General features: G+C 38.3%; 1 protein-coding gene across 1 annotated transcript in view; it reads left to right on the top strand.

Annotated features, from left to right (window-relative positions):
* Window positions 1-20,712, top strand: part of LOC140229290 (vam6/Vps39-like protein) — a 98,289-nt gene that overhangs the window by 38,417 nt on the left and 39,160 nt on the right. Inside the window, exons 18-19 of the mRNA XM_072309568.1 lie at window positions 548-697; window positions 1,452-1,586. Coding sequence (XP_072165669.1) covers window positions 548-697; window positions 1,452-1,586 — 285 coding nt within the window. The remainder of the gene's footprint in view (window positions 1-547; window positions 698-1,451; window positions 1,587-20,712) is intronic.

Raw genomic sequence — 20,712 nt, 5'->3', positions numbered from 1 at the left:
GGGCACCATTAGAACATCAGGAATTACTTAATGATACCCCATAATAACCCATTTTTTTCTACTGGTCAGACAGACAGGTCGTACCAGTAGGTACCAAGTTTTTCCATGTTTTACTAGTCCATTCCTGGAAAAAACTTACTGGTCCGACAGTGATTTTTACTGGTCAGGGACTGTCGGACCTGTGCCAGTGTGCAGCGTTGCTTTATTTTTGAACATCATGATATCAGGATCCCACAACAACAAGAATATAAAAAGGCTTTCTTTTCAACCCACAGGTAATTGTTTCATATTAATTATTTCCGATATGATGCGGCTCACTATATTGAATGAGGGTTTAGACATGTATGATATCAACTAAGTTGTTATGTGCAAATTGAGACTTTGCTTGATATCTCTCATAATCACATGCATTCTTTTTCCCAAATTGCACTTGTTCCTTTTGAGCCCTAGCATTGATTAAACAGCAGCATCTGATCAATGAAAAGTGATTTTGGTGTAATCTAGTTTTTTTTCTCACTTTCATTGTTTCTTGGAAATGATTCTGCAGGTGTACCTCTGCCTGTTTCAAACATACATCCGTCCACCAGACCCGGAATCCATGAGGCTGATGATGAACAACACCCCCGCCCCGGAGCCCAACGTGCAGGCTGCCCTCAATGTTCTCGAGGTCTACCACGATAAGATTGATACTGCTAGGGTGAGTTGATGCACTTTCCATCCAGCAAGGTATGATCTGTGACCACAGTAGGGCTCTTGGTTGTGTGTACATGCTGAGTGATAACAAATAGGAAGAAGTAAATTTTCTGTAAGACGGAAGCATGTATTCTCATCTGTTGCATTGACTTATTAATAGGGAAATTTGTAGCATGCACTATTTTCATCAAGTGATATTGAACATCACTGTGTAATTTGAACTCTATAAATGTGAAAGGTGAAAGAGTAACTTGAGTTTCTTGATAGTTAAAGGTCATTCTCAACTGTGTGATCACTGCCTTCATATCATTTATTCCTTGACCTTTTATACAGCACGCACCACTTTTGTAATGATATCAAACTTCTTTTATTTTTTATGCTAATACAATTTTATGATATTCTAAACTATGGTAAATATAAAAACATCGCTGTAAGCACAACCGACAGGTTAGATCTTCACTTCCTTATCAAAAGCAAGCAAAGTATATCTCCACATCGTGCCCCACCCCTCTTTGTGATTGTGATGTTTTCATCGTGCACAGTCATATGTGCTAGTGCACCTGTTGATAATCACACAAGACTGGCTGAGATCTTCATCTACCCACAAACACTTCAGCGGTGGTCGGTGTTACACACTGGGTTGAATCCCTCACATTCATGGGACAGAGAAAGGAAAAGCAAAATGCTGCTTGGCGTGACAGGCATCTCTGATCGTAATTTTGTGGTTTGCTGTTTCTGTTTTTTCCACCACTAACCAGGCGTTGGAGATGCTACCGGACAGCATCCAGGTCAGGGATATATGTGGCTTCCTGGAGAAGGTAATGGAGGGCAAAGCAGTGCAGAAGAGAGACAGCCAGGTCCTCAAGAGTCTCTTCTATTCCGAGAATCTCCAGGTGAGTGAGCGTCTTCCTCCCGTGGGACACACATTTTGTCTTCTTCGATGTGGTGTTTGGATCGTGTTGTTGTTGTTTATTTCTAGCTGTGTAAAATGAAGATGCACCACCACCCCCTTTTCCCCCAAGAGTGAAAGTTGTGTGGAGTTTCATTGTTGAGAGATGAGTAATCTACTGCTGAAGTTTTCAGTGAACTATGGCAGTAAGGAAATAGTTCCTGTAATTTCAATATTGGTGTGTCCTGTGTCACTAGTGACCATGAAAGTCAGATAAAATTGGTGGGCATCACTTGTTGATTTTTGTGTGATTTGTTGATACTTGTTTATATTTGCTTCCCCTAGATTTTCAGTTCGTAGTGACATGTTTGAATGTTTGAATGCAGTCCAGCATGCATAAGAGTAAGCATCAAAGCATAAGGCTGGTCCATTGCACACACAACTGTAACATGCTTGATAAAAATAGTAAGTTTCACATTTTATGGCATTCTTAGGCATGGAAATGCACATAGACAATAGGAGGTAATTATGATATTAAACTTGATTTTTTTAGTAGTGATTTAAATTTCTTATTTTCAACCATATCACATTGTATTTTGCAGTCTTCAGGTATCTAATATCTTGACTTTATCAGGGATCAATTAGGAATTAAGTTGGTGCCACCATCGCTGGATGAAAAGACTAGAACACATGAAAATAATGTTCAGAAAATCCAATAGGATTTTCACTTTAAACAGTCACACATACTTTATGGAATTGAAGTTTAGAGAAGTAATTACAGAAGCCACCTAAATTCATTGTTTTGGCACAGAAAATAACCATGAAAGCAATTACATTTACTCCACTTCAAACGAGTTCTAGGCCTCTTCATCACCAGTCTAGGAGTATTGGATGTTTATAATCTTCATGAACTTGCAGTATCAGCATTTGTATATGATTTATACTGTACGAGCTGAAATTTTTGCGTACAGATATTTTCGCGAATTGCTACATTGAGGACATTTTCGCGTGTTGTTAATTTTGCGGTTGCGAGGGTCTAACTGAACTTAGCTATTCGCGCGTTGTTATTTTCACGGTTCAAAGGCGATTCGCGAAATTCGCGAAAATAAAACCACCGTGAAAATTTCAGCTCGTACAGTACTCGGGGCATTTACCCCATTCTTTAATGCAATATTATGATGGAATGATGAATCATACCTATAGAACTAACTATACACAGCCCTGTTGCTGTATAAATAGCAACCGGGCTGTACCGGAGCGGCCCACAACACAAAGAGAGCTCAGCGATCACTTTACGATCGCTTTGAGTTTTGATACTTGACAGCACTTTTTGTCACCTCAAACTCATTGAATGTAATCTTCATAAATGACACTATATAGCTATGTTATTGATATTGCCAAACACATTTCACAACTTACCGAAAATGTAGATTATATGCAGCATGTGCGAACGGTACATCTGATAATTGGGAGTTTACGTGATCGGGAATGCACTTTTAAAGGTCACGCTGTCGACCGTGCTGCAACTAAAGAGCGCACGCACGCACGCAATAGATCGCTGCACTTCCAGCCACGCATGCATGCGCATAATTTGCAGAGTGGTCAACGCACCATTTTGAATTCTGCAACAATGAACCCCAACAGTCAGGGATTGCGCTAAAAAGTGTCTTTTTTTTTTTGTTCCATGGACTCATCGCGAGGGCTCTCTATGGACTTATGTACCTTCTGTAATATAAGCATGCACTTTACGTGAGTAATGTATAAATGTCTATAAGTAACATATAAATTGTTATAAGTTTTGTAGTTGTGTTGTGGTTCCCCGTTTTGATGGCAAGGCCCCCGTCTGTCTGACGCCATGCTTTGCACGGCGTCTGGTCGGGCTACTATAGAACAAGAGGCAAAGAACATTCCATGCTAAGACTTCCTAATTGTAAAACAGCCCATGGTGCATGCTCTATTTCTTTTGCAGGAGCAAAGTTTTGGAATCATTTGCCCCAAAGTATTCAGGAGGAAAGAACAAAGTTTTCATTTCAGAAAAATCTGAATTTAATTTGTAAGTAAAGGTTGACAAAGTTTAACCCTACATATTTAACCCCCCCCCCCCCAAGATCTCAGCCGCTAATGGCGCGATTGCCGCAAAACTTTGCCTGAACATAGAGCTGGATGTCAACTACAAGATTACACAGTCATACATTACAAATATATTGATTTTATATTTTTATTAAATTAATTATGCATATTTATGCATGAAATCATATTTTCACCTATAACTCCATTAAAAAGACTGAAGGATTGCTAAATTTTTGTGTCAGAATTCGTCAAGACACATTAAACAATTTTCTTGTAAAAAATAGCACAATCAAAATCAATTTCTTTTGTTTTTATTGTTTTGTTAATTTCTTATGTATTTCATTGTTTTTTTGACCTTTTGTTTTCCGTTGTTTTTTCTCCAAAATTTGTTGCAGGCATTCTTTCAAGCTTATCTACATTAGGATTGATTAATTTCAATGATTTAAAGTTTAAATAATCTAATTTATTTCAATTTAACAGAACACAATTTACATTGGATTTGCACACGATACCATGAATTTGAGCTGTTTTTGGGTTGACATGCATAAGCAAAACATTATGTAACTTCAGAATGGTGTACCCCGACATCGCAAATTTGGTCTCAAAATATGCGGGAGACTTCAATGAAAAAAGTCATGAAACGATGCGGCGAAATTTTTGCGCGTTGCGGAATCGTGGCGCAAAATGTCGACCCCTCCCCCCCAGTTAGAATAGGGTTAAGTGTATTATGAATTCAATTTGCAGTTTTATACTATGTTCCGAACTTTTTTTAATGTAGGAAATTATGGGGAAATCATTCTTGACTAGCACATGTGCTAAATTTTGGTTCTCACTTGTAACAACTCTTTTTTTTTCGAAATTAGTAGCACACATGTTAATCAAAACAATCAAGGTAAATAATATTTATGTACATGTGTATTACTTATCTTATTTATCATTATCTTGTATGAATTTATCTGTATATATTTTGCTCATTATTTATATCATCATACTTGCATGCACATGCAAATGTGTATGTTATGTATTCATGTTTTCGTGTAAACACAACATATGTTTGTTTTTAGATAAACTCAATTCAGCTTTTGTATCATAATAAAAGAGCACTTTACTTACCTATTTCAGAATGCAGTGGGGAATAATGTTACCCCCAACATATTCAGTAACAAGTTGAGAAAATGTGTACTTTTTGTGAAAAAAGGAAATTTTGTGGATTTCTCTTTATACTTTGCTTATACCGTTGTCATACATGACATCACAAAATATTAAAGTCTTCTTGTCCACTGATGGCGGCACAGAAACTTGGAAAAATTCATACCTTTTGAAAGGATTATCCAATTATTCTCAAAGTTTTACTGATGTGAGCTACTACTATTGCTACATTCACTCAATCTACATGTATATTTGGGTTTCATTCTCTTTTCATAAAGAGATGAATTGGTGCATGGAAATGCAGACCTTTATTGGTTTATGGTATAAATACTGCACAAGTTTTAAAATGTGCATATGAACCATGGACTACCAACATGGAGTCATTTGAGGAATTGGGGCTTGTTTTTGCTTGACTGATGCTGTCTGTATTTCATAAATTTTTGGTTTGAGGGAACGACATGAAATAGAGCATGAAAGACGGAAATGACAAACCACCCTGATATTTTTATGGCACTTGTTGCAAGTGTGTTAATATCAAACACTGTGATGTCTCCTCTTTGCCCATGAGTTGACAAGGAGGGTTCCATGATTTGAAACTGTTTGTTGTGGCACAAGATTGACAAAAATGTCCCTCTCCCCACGTTGAAAAAATAAATGATTAAACTTCAAGCCCTGTATACATGTTATATGTTGTGAAAGGTGCATGGTGTGAATACTGCATTATCGTATATCCTTATAGAAATACTGCCACCAATAACAATGCCGTTCATTGCCATTAAGCACTCAAATGCAATAAAATGATAGTGCATAAAGAGAAGGAAGGTAACCATAAAATTCACCCAGTTAATGTTCAGTGCGCATTATCCTGAGCCTTGTGTCCAACTGTAGAATTCGGGATTTTTTGTAGGTAAAATCTGGCCTGCAAAAACATGCATTTTTAATGTTGCTGATATCCAGAGGTAATGAGAATATGCAGTGCATCTTTTCAATGCCTCTGTTATGATTTTGTGTGTTGTTGTTTTGAAAGTTGTACATCCATGCACAATTATTTCCTGTGACCATAGTAAGGAGAGAATGACATGTGGTATTTTCCCAAACTTGACGTATGTGTGTGTGTTTGTGTGTTTGTATGTGTGTTTTATATACAGTGTATGCAAAAGACTACCTGGTAATACCTTAACAAACTTCTTTGATTGTGTATAATAATGTTGTTTGTCGCTGGGTAAGACTTAGAACTAAAATTTCACATCAAAGGGAAACTCTAATGATGCATACATTGAAATTCATTAGTTGAAAAAGTGCAGTTTATATATTTTCCCCACAAGAGCAATAAGCAATGAACTTCTGAATTGAACTTTGACTTTCATAAACAATTTTGAGGCAGGACGCACGTGATAAGAAGCTAGATTGTTTAAGGTCAAGTCAAATTTGAAACTCTGCAAATTCTTGTCAAAATTGAAATAAAATAAGTACACTTTTTATCAACATTCAAACCAGGAAAAAAAGTCTTCAGAGCAGTCTATGGAGACAACATTGAATATGATGGTCAAAGGTCAAAGTTCACGGTCAAATGTAATAATTGTCCTTTTGGAGAAATTTAGCAATATTTCAATTCATTTCATTCATCAAGTTTCCACACAAATCAGACAGTCTTATGTTTACAATATCCATCCATGACAATGCAAAGTAACACATAAATTATTATAAGTTCAGTATATACAAAAAACATTATATAGCACGAGATTTCAAGCATATCATTTATTCCATTGGAAAGGTTTGTTGTGCTGTGGAGAAAGGTTGAAAGTATCTGAACTAGGAGCTGTCAACACAGTAGAGTCTGGTAGATGCCAGTATTTACAGTTGTATAATATGTGGAGGATCGAAAGATCAAGCCCCATTTGACTCCATTTTAATACTCCACTTTACTCCACTGGCTTGCTGCTGTTGGATAAGTAGTTTTCAGGCACTTTTTTTTTTTCTACTCAGTGTCACAGAGATTCTAGCACCTCAATACAAATACAAATTGTATTGCCTTAGAATTACTCTGCATTAACCCGCGGAATACTAGTCTGTGAATATATGTGTGCAGCTGTCTATGGGAAATGTGTGTGATAGCAAAAATCAGCTTGTCCTCAGTGGGTTAACTGAAGATGTGATGGCAAGCATTCAATAGATATGAGAGAGGACAGTCTGTGTGTACTCCCCTCAGAGTTCAAAATACCTTCCTCAACCACTTTCATACTTGCCAACTAGTAAGATTTTATCAGATTCAGTAAGATTTTTTACATTAAAAATAGCAAAATCAGATTTTCTGTCAGAGAAATCAGATTTTTAAAAAATATTTAGATATACCTTTCATGTGTATTTTCTGAAGATTTGACCGAAAGTAAGATTTTTAACTTCAGTTTGCATATAAAATAAGATTTTTGCAATCCACAAGTAAGATATTTCGTCTTGAAATGTTGGCAGGTATGCACTTTGCAGACTGGGGGGCCCCCTTTCAGCACCTAGCCATGAGCATAAATCATGAGCTGTGGCTGCCACGGTAAAAGAGATTCCAGTTTCCAGCTTAGCAATCAAGCATGTGATCCACTTACCAGTGTTATTTTTTCTGAACCCTCACCACTAATAATTCATTATAATTTAATTTTGCCTATGTCACACACACATATTATACAGCCTTCCTTCTCTTCCTCTCACCCTTTCTGATTTACCCTTCTATTCATTTGTCTATTAATCTGTCTATCTTTATATCAATCCATAGAACTGTTTATCCCACCTATCTATCAAAATATATCTAGGCAAGCTATACCTCTTTATCTTTCTACTTATGCTCCTGTGTCCTTATATGTCCAAAATCTCCCTTACTCTACTCTTTTTTCTAATTCATGATATTATAAGTCATGTAGATCCCTTTTACTGTAAAAATTTAATCCCTGCTGTCTCTCTCCCTCGTATGTTCTCTCTTGCTCACACTTTCTATCACTCCTATTCTCTATGTCTTACTTTGTGCTCCACCTATCTCTTCTGTCTCTCTATCTTCCCCCTCCCCCTCCCCCCTCCCACTCCCCCCCCCCCCCCACACACACACACATACATACACAATACACTCGGACACATACTCATGCACAAAACAGATGGCACCAGTTACATTATCTAGCCATCAGTTGCCGGGAGACAGCCCAGCTCTGCACTTAATGCTGCTGGCTGGGTATGATTCACGCATGGAGTAACATGCGCGCCAGGTTTGCCGATCATGCTCCCCCCACCCCCACCCCTCATGTGAAATTGGATCCCTCCTAACATAGCCAGCACTAGCCACATTAATATTGCTGTAATGGCAGACTGTTCTACCAGTACCATCGGCCCTGTGCACCCCCCCCCCCCCCCCCCCGAGGCTGCCTATATCATATCTTTCAGTGCTGATGTGTGTGTTGTGGAGGTCTGTTAGCTGTGCGCATAATGAAAGCTAATTAGGGATATGAATGCCAAGGCCTTATGGCTCTACTTTGTGAGCTCTTGTGATGTAGAAGCAATTAGCCGATGATTCCACTCTACAGTCGATTGCAAACAATTCATGCCATTTGCTTGTGACCATACAGCATGACCCCAAAAACACTTTAATTTGTGGTGGATACACATTTCTCATTGTGTTTGGGATGGTTTTTGTAAGTTAAATCATAGATGAACATAATGTGTATGTAATACCTTTACCTCAAGTGTATGCACTCTTACCACCACCTATGAAACCACACCAGGTGGATTCTATTCTCATTTGTTTTCAATGGCCTTATGCTTGTTTGTTTGTTGGATTTTTTTGATTTTTTTTTTTTTTTTTTTTTGGGGGGGGGGTTTCTGTATAGAAATCATTGACCCTCTCGTTGTTTGTATGATTCTTACTCTAGTTGTTGCCATTCCATGAAAAGGAGTTGCGTTTACTTTTAATGCAGTTGTGCAGTATACTTTTATTTAATTAATCTTTTTTATTATTATTGTTTCAACTTTTATTACGACTGCATCATAACAAGAGAAAAACATGCTGTGTGCCATCAAAGAGAATAACACAAAAGCAGGTAAACAGTGAAATCAAGATGCATATGATTTTGTTTAATTTGATTTGATTTGGGGTTTTTTTTTCATATCGCTAGAGTATGTATTCTAGTACAAATGTATATTAAGATATGCTTGCTTTGCCTTTGGCACAGTGTTATCGGGGAAATGTGTGTGTAGTTTTTGAGGCAGCTTTTGGTTATTGTTTGAATGGTATCCTTTATGTTCAGAGGAAAAGCATTGATGTATTTTTTAATGACCTAGCACTATCCTGCATTTAGGTATTACAAGTATCAGAAAGTGTATTGTAACTAAAATTAGGCAGTGAAAGAGATTATGAGCAATAATGCTACAACTTCTTTTTACTTTTTGTGCTGCCATCTAACTACATTGTACTTTTGAAGGGAATTATTCAACATTGAAAGTGTGGTATTTTTTTTTAAAGTCGTTTTTTGTGGGGAGGGTTTGAGATAGAATATGCAGAACACTATGCAGAATCATATGACTATAGATATGCCCTCTGACTTGAATAAGCCACAGGAAGTAATAAAATAAGAGCTGAGCACAGTCTAACGAGTATCCAAGGTTTCCGTGATGAAGTGCAGCAGAATACCAGGGCAGCCAACCAACCATCCATCCATCCATCCATCAATTCTTCCTATTTTTGCCGTATTTTTTTTCTCATTTTACTTGATATCCCCCAAATTTCACATGACCTCCTATCACATGAAAAGGGAGAGGGTATGACATCACTGACCACAAGTGCCGCAGTTCGCTGCCAGCTCACCCAGAGCTTGTGGGAGACGAGGCTTGTGAGTAAGGGATCAAGGGTTCCCGTTGCCATGCCAACAGACATCTGTTGCAAATTACACACTTCATTCAGAAAGAAAAAAATAAAGAGAGTGATTCGTTTCCTTCAATGCCTGCTCTTACCCTACCCTACACCACATGTGCCGTGAACATGGCAGCACTGCTGTTGTTTAGCGTACAGGTTGTGTTACCAGCGAGGAAGTATGTTGTAAGAATTTAGGCACAGAGGATGCAACATTGTCTAGATGACCAGACTTAAGAAAAATGATAAAAAATGGAGAAAAAAAATCAGGAGAGGACAAGGTCTTTAAGGGTCAGTTTGCTTACAATGGAGGCCCCAAGAGGGTATAATTTACTTCTCAATACATGCCTGTCATATTGTTGGTGTTCTGAATTTCCTTTCATTTCTATGAGTAACATGTTTAAAGGAAGGAAATCTCTGAGTGGTATTTATTTCTTTATTGTTGTGCTTGTCAGGAAGAATTTGTTATCCACATTAGCTAATTATTCTCCTAACCTCCAGGCCCTTCCCGTAAGAATTCTATGTTAGGAGAAAAACAAATATATGCTGTAGTATTACAAGAAATTCAAATATTTCTTTCCCTATGGAAACTTGAATGGATTTGCCCTGAGCTTTCAGTGAGTGTTTTCCCATGATTATAGTAAAGGAAAACAAAATCTGTGATTATCTGTAGGCTGATATGTGAAGACGGAAGTGGCCTTCACCTTTTTAGTGATGAAGTGTTGTTAAGTTGTGCGCAAAGCCTGCTTGACCAGAGAAGCAATGATCCGTGTTACAGGCAGGGGAATCAGTGTCATGGCCGAGGGTGTCCAGTGTACCTTAAACTGCTTTGCTGCCCTCTAAAGGGGAAACTGCAGAATGAGGAATGAGGCCGGACTGCTGGGCTGCAATGGGGGGGGGGGGGGGGGATGTCACACCACTGCTCCCTGTGAATACATTGTAAAACCATTCCCTAGTCTGTGCACACATTCTCTTTCATTTCTCCATGCTGCATTGACCACACTCTGTCATATGATGAGGATCCTCTTTTAGTGGTTTGATTGCCTCTGGTCCATTTACTCAAAATGAATGAGGGCAAGGTCCTGTTTATCATGTGATTATTATAGCCTTTCTAATGAAATGGTTTCTAGCTCACAGAGCCACATCAAAGAGCCTATAAAGCACAGTTGAATACTCTTTGATGCATAATACATGTGTATTTGACGTAAGTGTACAGGTTCTTGTCACATACAACTGTAGCCATGACTGTACATGCTTGTATCAGGAGCCTTGTATTCAAGTCATAGTAACTGCCAGCCAACTCATAATGACTGAATGTTAAATGAGGTGCAGTTGGAAAGTTTCCATCAAGACAGTTTATGGCTCATAGTATCACTGTCAAAGCGGTCAGATGTAAAGGTGCAATCACACATCGCCGGTTAAGACGGCGGTTCATGGCGGTTCAGCAAATCGCCGTGCTCCGCCAAAGACCGTGTTTACACCGTACACAAACCGTGGTCATCCGTCACTCATCCGCCATGAACCCCGAGAACCGCGGGGAACCGCCAGAAAAATTAAACATGTTTAATTTTTCGTGGCGGTCGTGGCGGTTTGAAATGGACCGTGTTCACATCGCCGTTCATCGTGTAAAGAACGGCATCCTCCGCGTTTGCACCTCAAGATCCGTGATAATACCGTGTTAACACCGCCATAATGTTCATGCTAAAAGAAACAATAAACTTAAAAGAGAATAATAATAATGGAGAAAAAAAAAAAGCAAAGATGAACCCTTAATTCAAGATCGGGTAAATATATTGAATGTTATAGTTTCCTTACTTCTTTAATAACAAATAAAGTTTAATGTTCAAAAAGTTGTTAGGTATGTTGAATTACCTTATTTACATTAAAACCATCATTTTCATTAAAAGGTAACTTCATAATTTTACTTAAGCATAACAGCTTTTAAGATGGCCAGCCACGTGAACCTGAAAAGTTATACACAGAAGACTTATGTAAATATGTTATGTTGATACAGATAAAAATATTATGTTGAGACTTAAGAGAGTAGATGGAAATGCAATGTTGAAAATTGAAAAAAAGACACCATTATTATGTTACGTGAACCTGTAAGTAAAGAGGAAACTATGCACACATACTGTATATGCTTGTTTGATAATGTACAATGTAAATAAATGTCTTTTTATTGACTATTGTTAAAGGTATTATTATTATTATTATTATTATATCATTATCATCATTGCCGCTCTAATAAAGCGCATATACCTTTGGCAAGGTCTCTATGCGCTTTAGAGGGGGAACAAAAGATAAACAGGAAAAGGTAATTTCAGAAACAACAACATGCTCCTTTAATCATCATCTACAAACACCATGTTACTATTTTAACAGATAAGTTTAAAAAAAAAAAATTGACTTATTGATGGAACTTGCATGTTTTATCTCTTGGACTGTTGTTCCACAGTTCTGGAGCGGCGTAAACTACGTTTGCCATAGTAGTTTGTTGTAATGGGTTGAGGGTATCACATATACAGATTCCCCTCTGATTTAGGAACTCTCATAGGCTCATATTTCACAAGGAGCACTGAAAGGTAAGAAGGAGCAATTTTGTGAAAACATGGATAAACAAACAACAAGATCTTAAATTCAATACGCGAAATAATTATGTGAATACTTGATAAAAAAAGAGATGTTGAAACAAGCAAGTACCAGTACGTCACTTGATTAACAAACCTGCAAATGAACAGGAAACTTTGGAAACTATGTTGGATTCTGCTTTGATATGTATGTCTTTTTAATGACAGTTAATACAGATATTTTAAGAATCAAAAGAGAAAGAGAGAAAGCACGTTGAAACTTGAAGATAATTGCTTGTTGCATCACTAATATCAATCTGTAAAACATAGGGGACTCCAACGATTCATAATTTCTTTAAAATTGCGTTTACCTAACAAAGCAAAACGCTCCTTGTTGAAACCCATTAAGGACAAGTGAAAGGGCTCTGATTGCATCCAAATACACGGGCTTGGTATGGACTCCTCCACCTTCCGGGGAGATCCGTGTTACTACCGCGTCAATCCGCGTTTGGTCCGTGTTCAGAACGTGTTGAGAACGTAGTCAAAGTGCTTTCCGCCATCATTAGGACACGGTTCACGGCGGTTTGAGAACCGCCATGAACCGCCATCTAAACCGGCGATGTGTGATTGCACCTTAAGACATACTGTATCTGAAGTACATGATATGAGATATATGGGAACATCTGAGGGGGGTAGGGGGTAGTGAATTTTCGGTGGGCAACCTGTGTCAATGGTTTTAAGGTTATCTTAGAATGAAATACACCTGATACTACGAGTATTTTTATCCTTCAAGAGTGTCCTGAAGATCTCAGTGATAACCCCTTGGATTTGAATCCTGATCCTTTTGTTATGAATAACATACTATACTACCACACCTTCATCCGTTCGCATCAAGCCTAGTATAATATATTGTGTAACTTTTAGGCACTAGCTCTCTTGACAAGAACTTGCATACTGTAGCAAAATAAAACAATCAAGATGGCCGCTGCTATGGATCATTTATAGCCAAGTCCGTCTTCCTCCTCACGATTTTGAAATGCAAAGCAGTCAGGGTTATGGGGATAGTGAGCAAACATTGGGCATGTGTTCGACAAATTCCTCCCATTGTAGTACAAACATTGCACTTGATACTCGGCCCTGCCCGCCCTCTGTGGAGTACAGACACAACAGTGCCCTCCGGTTGGGAAGGTGTGGCAATACAAACATTGCAGTTGTTTCGAGTGGCTTGTGGGCAGCAGAATGTATGTGTGTGTGTGTATACGTATTACATTCGTGACGCATTCTTTCTAATGTATCATTCCACACACTTTTGTTAAAAGCCTGAAGCTGCCTCAGTGTGGCAGAATGAATGAAAGATCCGAAGATTTTTGTATAAGTTATCATTGTGAGACATGCCCCCCTCCCCCCCCCCAAAAAAAAAATGAATAGATAAAAAATGAAATATATATATATGTATATACTGTATATATATGAGGTAGAGAATGACATTACTAAACTCCATAGCTGTATGAAATGACTCTTTGTATGATGATTCAAAAGGCAAAAATAAAAACAGTTCTTGCACATAACATTTGCTTGTATTCAAGAACAGTATAAGTAAAACTTTTTAAAGGGTCTAAGGGGGGGGGGTGTTCGCACAACCCCCCCCCCATGCCCATGGCTGATCAGCAGCGCAATTGACAGCGTCATTTTAGATAATGGGCCATGTAAAAGTAATGTCACACAGTTTCTACCAAGTAAGTAAAATAAACAATTTGAATCCTCTCGTTTGGATTGTACTGCCCTCACCCATGACTGTTATAGAAAATTAACATTTACACATATCAAAACACACTAGATGAATAATGTAAGACAGTTGAAGACTTTAAAGTGTTGGAACCCTTAGTTGCAATCCATACAAGTTTGAGATACAAAGTCTCACTACAGTAACATTGTCCATAGACTGGTAGAATGAGTCTTTGTGGTATAAAGTATCCATACATTTTTTTTTTTTTTTTTAACAGCCTGACTTCCATGAAAGAAATTAAGTGTTTTTATCAATTATCATGTTGTCTTTTGGGGATAATATACAGAGCCTCACCTTTAGGGATAGGAGTCATTTAAGTACATATTTCCTGCTTTTATTCTGATATTTCTAATTTTCATGTATTTTGAATGATGAGGAAATTCTTCCAGGAATTGTGGGAGAGTCAATAGTCAGACTTGTTCCATTCTTCATGAGTAGGATCATGTTGTCAAGCTACTGTTGAAGCATCCTCTTGCAATAGTCAGTTTATGGTCAGTATTACTGAAAATATGATCGTGCATATTCTAGAGAGTTTGTAGTGGAGAGCAGATTTAGTTTTACAATTCATTTGGCAACACCTAAATTCTTTGTAAGATCCACATAGAGCACATCAGGTGTTTTGTGTGATGGAGTCCTCCAAGAACTAAGTGTGAATTCCTATCTCCACACATCTTGCAGGAGAGGTGGCAAAATTAGCTATTGTTACATAATGCGTGGCAGTACGTGCTGAAACTCATAGTTGTCAGCACCGCACCAAGCAAGAGGAAGATACACAGAGCTTGTTTCTTTACAGGTAAATGCAATGAAAACATAGGAGTTTGGTCAGTCTGGGAGAAAACATGAAAATGCAGATCAGTACTATGCTTTTTTTTTTTGGGGGGGGGGGGGTTGTTTGTGATTTTGTTGTGTGTCTGTGTGTATGTATGTGTGTGTTGTTTCTGTAATTTTTATACATTTTCAAGTTATGACCAGAATGTACTTACCAAATAGAATACAAATGGCCTTTGATTAACCACAAGAATTTAATATGTAGATTTTAATGTGTGTATGTGGAGGGGGGGGGGGGGGGTCAGGAGCAATACAGTATTAGTGATGTCAAGGAGGGTTGTTGATGGGGCACTGCCAGTTTCAATCAGGGGTGCTGTCCTGCCGTGTCACAGGACGATGGCATCTCGTTCATATTCATCTCAAAAACTTGTCCCAAGGGGGCACCGTCTCTCGAGATATAAACTGGTCATCGAACATTGCAATTAGACAGCTAAGTGGCTAATGCGTTTCTGTCGCTGAGAGGGAGAGAGAGAATGCAAATATGAAAGGGGAAAAAAGGCAGCTTTAATTTCACCCGATATTGCCTATCCTAGGCTGTATCCATGCCACGCCCACATTTTCTACGCTTGCATTCATTCAGGTAATGCACTAACATTTTCCATTGTGCTTTCCGTGCGTACTAGTCTCCTAGATGTGATGGTCCAATCTAATGGCAATGTCTTTTGTATCCTTTGTGATTAACTGTCAACATAATGTATGCAATTATTAGGAGTCTGCTTTGAAATGAGAAAAAAAAAGGGTGTAAATACTTAGAGACAGCGTATCCTATTGGAAGCCTCTGTTGCCATTATTATTAAAAATCTCAACCTGCACATTCTGTAAATTGAGCCGTCTATGGGAGACATGACAAGCATTCATTAACATCTACTCACCTTGAATTTCAGTGCATCCAGGTTGTAGCCGCATTAGCAATGCAGGAGCCACACTGGCTGCTTCCCTCAAGAGGTACCTCCCAGTACTATTAATTCAGGCACTGCACAGAGTTATGCTGACCGCCCACTCTGAGCTTAGTCTCTAGATACAGACTGCAAACGTACAGATAGACTCCCAAATACCTCGAACTTACGGAGTTACCCTCGTGGGAGATTTGTAGTACTTGAACGCAGGAGAAGAGAAGGAATAAATTGGCAAAACTTACTACACATACACACACACACACACACACACACACACACACAAAGAATCAGATAAATGACACTGACATTTTGAGTTTTTTGACCATTTGAAAGTCTACAGGTCATTTATGCTGTGCAGTGGGAATCCGGATTAGCAGTACACGTCATGGTTCACAGCACATCCAACTTTTATATGATCTTAGTATGAAATGTCACTATTTTTTTTTTTCTGGCCAATGATATAATTTTTCTCAAAAAGTATGTTAGATGTGTACAGAATGTCATAGCAAGTGACATGATTGGATGATATTAAAAATTGCTTCAATGATTTCATTAGCAAAACCACAAATAGGTTTCTGTGAATGTGATATCAAGATCATATGACTACAGGGATTTTTTTGGGCAACTACTTGTGAGATTATCATTAACTTGACATTCAAAATGTCAGTACTGTCGCCATCAGATTGTCATTGATCTGATACTTTAACTTCACTGATTTCATTCAAATCAAGTTTGTTATGGCAGTGGTAAGATCTCCTTTAAAGAATTCACAGGGAATGTCTTGAAAATGATGAGAGTACAAAGCTATATGCATGCTATCGAAGATAAGCTCCAATGTAGCTGGCAAATCTGCTGCAATGCCCCCTCAAACATGGGCATAAAATGCCACTTTCAGTGTGTTTAAGTCAGTAGTGTGCAGAATGTAGCATACAGTCTTCAGTGGAGGTGGCATAGATGTCGTTATGGGTGTGCAGTAGCTGTCGACGTGATTCACATACATGTGACTGTGAAGGAGATTTGTTGAGATGGTCCCTGCAAAAAGGTCAACTTGAAGGTCTGTCTGTATGGTGATAGCTGCTTGCAGGTATGAAATAGATAGTCTCCTATTACCACACTCCAACCCTCTTCATCATATCTCCAAGGTGGTTGAGTTTGTTTGTTTGTTTGTTTGTTTTTTAGGAATATGAGATAAGAGAGCTTTAGAGAAGAGGCGTATGGTGTAGACCTCTTAATAGAGCTCACAGTACAATATCAGAATATGTGGAAACTTACTCATTGGAGAGGCTGATTGCCTGTCTAGATGAGTAGACTAGCTGGTGATGCTGGGATTGCCCTCCTCGCCTGAAACTCTCAGCAGGCAGCAGCATCCTCCGAGGGGAAAAGAAGATGCCAAGATGCGAGGAGGATGAGTTGTGAGGGTTAAGGGGGGGGGGGGGGTGGGATGCTCTGGGATTGAGATGGATGTGCTGTTTATAGCACCCTCCCTGCTTACCAATGCTGACGTGAACAGTTTTGGGGAGAGGGGAGGCTGTTTGCCGGAGATAACCAGTTCCTTGCCTCTATATTGGCCTCTTAGTGATGACGAATAGAAAAAGGAGATTGTTTTCTCCTCTTTCTTAAGGAGGACAAAAGCCGTCACATGTGAAATATTATTGAAGGTCTCTAACTATAACTGGTTTGATGTAATTGAAAATGAGATACCAATCCATGCTTCACTTTACTCTGAAAAATTAGGGTAAAATCAAGCAAACAAATGTGTAGAAATATTAGAATATGATAACATAAATTTAGAAAGTGAATAGACTTTGTAACTTTCACATGCAATGTTTCCTTGAAAGAAAAAAAATACACCAATTTTAGCATACAGGTTAGTTTGATCAAATAGCAAGGTGCTGACAACACAAGAATAATAATTGCAGCAGAATTGATAATTCAAAACAGTATTTAACAATATTTAACTGTTTGCCTCTTATTGATTATATGGTATATACATATTATAGACTGTAGTGTATGCCAAAGTTTCATTATTTTCAGAAGTTTCCTAATGGCAAGGTAGGAGCTAAAGGCAAAGTGATGATATCAGTGCTGCCCATTCATAGTATTAAAAACAATCAATGCAAAAAAGTCTACACACCATCCGTCAAAGCGTTCTTTTGGATTTTGTTTTTCCTGCATGTCAGTGCCCCATGATAGATATTCTTCAATTTTGAGATGCTAAATTGGTAATATTTCAGCAAGAACGTAGTTCCTCCTGCCTTTCCTGTGACTGATACACTGCTAGATAGTGCAATTACTCATCCTTGTCATAAAAGGAACACAGTCTATACACTAGGAAGAAGCAGAGCTCGTGACAAAAATGATTAAAGAGTGAATGAGATAAATGTGTTGTAAAACCTGTCCAATTGCTCTCCGTTAGCATATAATATATTTTAGCAGTGCATTTCCACAGCTAAGTTCAATTTTCTTCTTTTCTTTTTCTTCTTGCTTTGCTTTGCTCTGCTTCTTGCTTTGCTTCGCAGACAATTACACAATGAAGAAAGTTTGCAGATATTGAAAAACAGATTGTATGAGATAATTATTTTTCGTCGAGCAGCGTGGTGTCTAAAAATATCCATTCCTCCTGTCGGAGCCAAATCCTCAGACGACATTTTGCCGCACCGCCGCAGAGAATGCGCTGATCATGCCAAGAAATGCATAGAATTCAAGATTCTGAAACTGGGTCGGTAGTGAGCCTAGGTGGCTTTGGCGCATTGTTTGCGCCATCTGCCGTGATGTCCCGCAAGCAGGCCTTTGATTTCGAATTTTATAAGTTCAGCCGCAATGTTGGCAGCATTCTATTAGCAGGGATATAGGGATGAAATGATGGCAGAGTCATTGTACGGTGGATGAGCACATATCAATTTGTATGGTTCTATCCCTGATGCATAAGGAATGGTGATCACCTTCCTTGACATTATAGAGTTTTTTCACTTTCCTATACAGAAAAATTTCCTTCAGACTTCTTTTGGGCATGTGATAAGAATAATACAGTTCTGCATGTCCTCATTTAACAAGTTGTGTCTGTTTAAGATTTATGAAAAAAAAAAATAAAATTGGTGGGTTTTTCTTTTCTGTACACAACAAAGGGAGAGCTGTTCAATACCTGTACTTCACACAGAGTTGCCAGTTTGCCTTATTCTCTAATAATTTATAATTCATACACTTTATTATGCAGTGAATTCATTCGAAATTTTCTTCTTTTCATACTAAGCAACATACTATAGGGATGGAGTTTCCCGCTACAGTTTTTTTCTCCATGCCACAACACAGCAGTAGTAAAAAATTGAGAGTATCCTTCTTGTGTCTAATGGAAATTTGTCCATGAGAATGGAAAATAAACATGAGCGAACAAATACAGACAGCAAGCAAAGAGGGAAAGAAGATGCAATTATTACAGTTGGAGGTTGTTGATTTTTTGACGATGTCGATACTTGATTTAAGTACAGCTTGACCTCGATTATCCGGCCATGTCGGGACCGGCGCTCATCCAGATAAGCGAATTGGCCGGATATGGGAGACACAATGTTAAGGCCAAAAAAAAAAATTGTTGCATTGGCGTAACATGAGATTTTCAAATAGGGTCGGTCGGGCGGATATTTTTTTTTTTTTTTTTTTTTTTGCTACCTGCATTTTACGTGTAAAACTCGTGCTCAGCTCAGTAAACAGTTACAACTGCTGCACCGAATGTGCTGTGTTCATCTATTCTACAAATCATTTATGAGGCCGATATTACTAAAATTATACCCCTTCACAGAATTTAAAGATGTTGAAATCCCTATCCTGAATGTTTTCACTTCATATTTTACTATTTTGACTTAGATAAGATAGATGCAAATTGACCCATATGTACGATCTTTTCATCGCACACGGCGATCTCTATTACAGTCCCACATATACAGATTTGTGTAAGTTCTCCACACAAGAAACCTATGGCAAAACTGTGCACAATACATCGCAGTCTGAATGCTACGTATACACTGAATAAATCTTGTTATGAGTACGTGTCTGTGTTGGAAACAGATGACGTACTGATCAAGGAAGGCGGCGCTAGATCTCTCCCTCGTACATCCGATATCCCCAGAGCCGTTTCCACTTCCGGGTTTGTGCGATCGCGATCGCAATCAACAAGATATTTGATATCGATAGCAAAAAAAAATAATAAAAAAACATTGGGTCGGCGGAATTTTTAGGGTCGGGCGGGTTACGCCAATGCAACAATTATTTTTTTTTTGCCTAATGTATATAGCGGCCGTCCAAGCTGCCGTACAAGTGCACTAATGGCAGCTAGGCAGGTAGCGTACCCCGCAACGGTGGTGTAATCTATGCTAGCCTGCGCAAAATTGTAGTCCCTTCTTCACAAAAATAAAGTATATCTTTACGTGAAAATCATACATGTTTTACCTCATTAGATATTGAGAAACCTATCATGCACATCTTATGAAATAAGTGAAATAGATCCATGAAAGTCACTGTTTTTTCTCAATTTTGGGATGAAAAAAAAGTCCTTCACTGCGTGAAAGCGTCCGGATAATAGAGATTTCCTGATAAGAGGAGGCCGGATAATCGAGGTCGAACTGTATGTCAGATATTATTTTGCAGGTTCCATTTTCTCAGTAAGTTCTGATAACTTTTTGTGTTTATGAAAAATGAGTAGCATGTTCCTATGGACAGCACACTGGGAAAGAATCTGTTTAATTTTTGTCATTTTTTTTTTTTTAAATTAAAGAATTTCAGTTGATTTATCAATAGGATAAAATAGTATAAAATTCCATTGAGACGCAAAGATTGAGTCTCGGCAGTGAATAGGCACTGTCTGTAGACATAGAGGTGAGAATTAATCCTTATGATCAGATCATATGCAATGACATGTTACCACAGTTTTCAGTGTCTGTTGATATCCAAATTTTTTG

This window comes from Diadema setosum, chromosome 1, assembly GCF_964275005.1.
Source record: "Diadema setosum chromosome 1, eeDiaSeto1, whole genome shotgun sequence".
NCBI lineage: Eukaryota > Metazoa > Echinodermata > Echinoidea > Diadematoida > Diadematidae > Diadema > Diadema setosum.
This window is presented reverse-complemented; position numbering and strand designations above follow the sequence as displayed.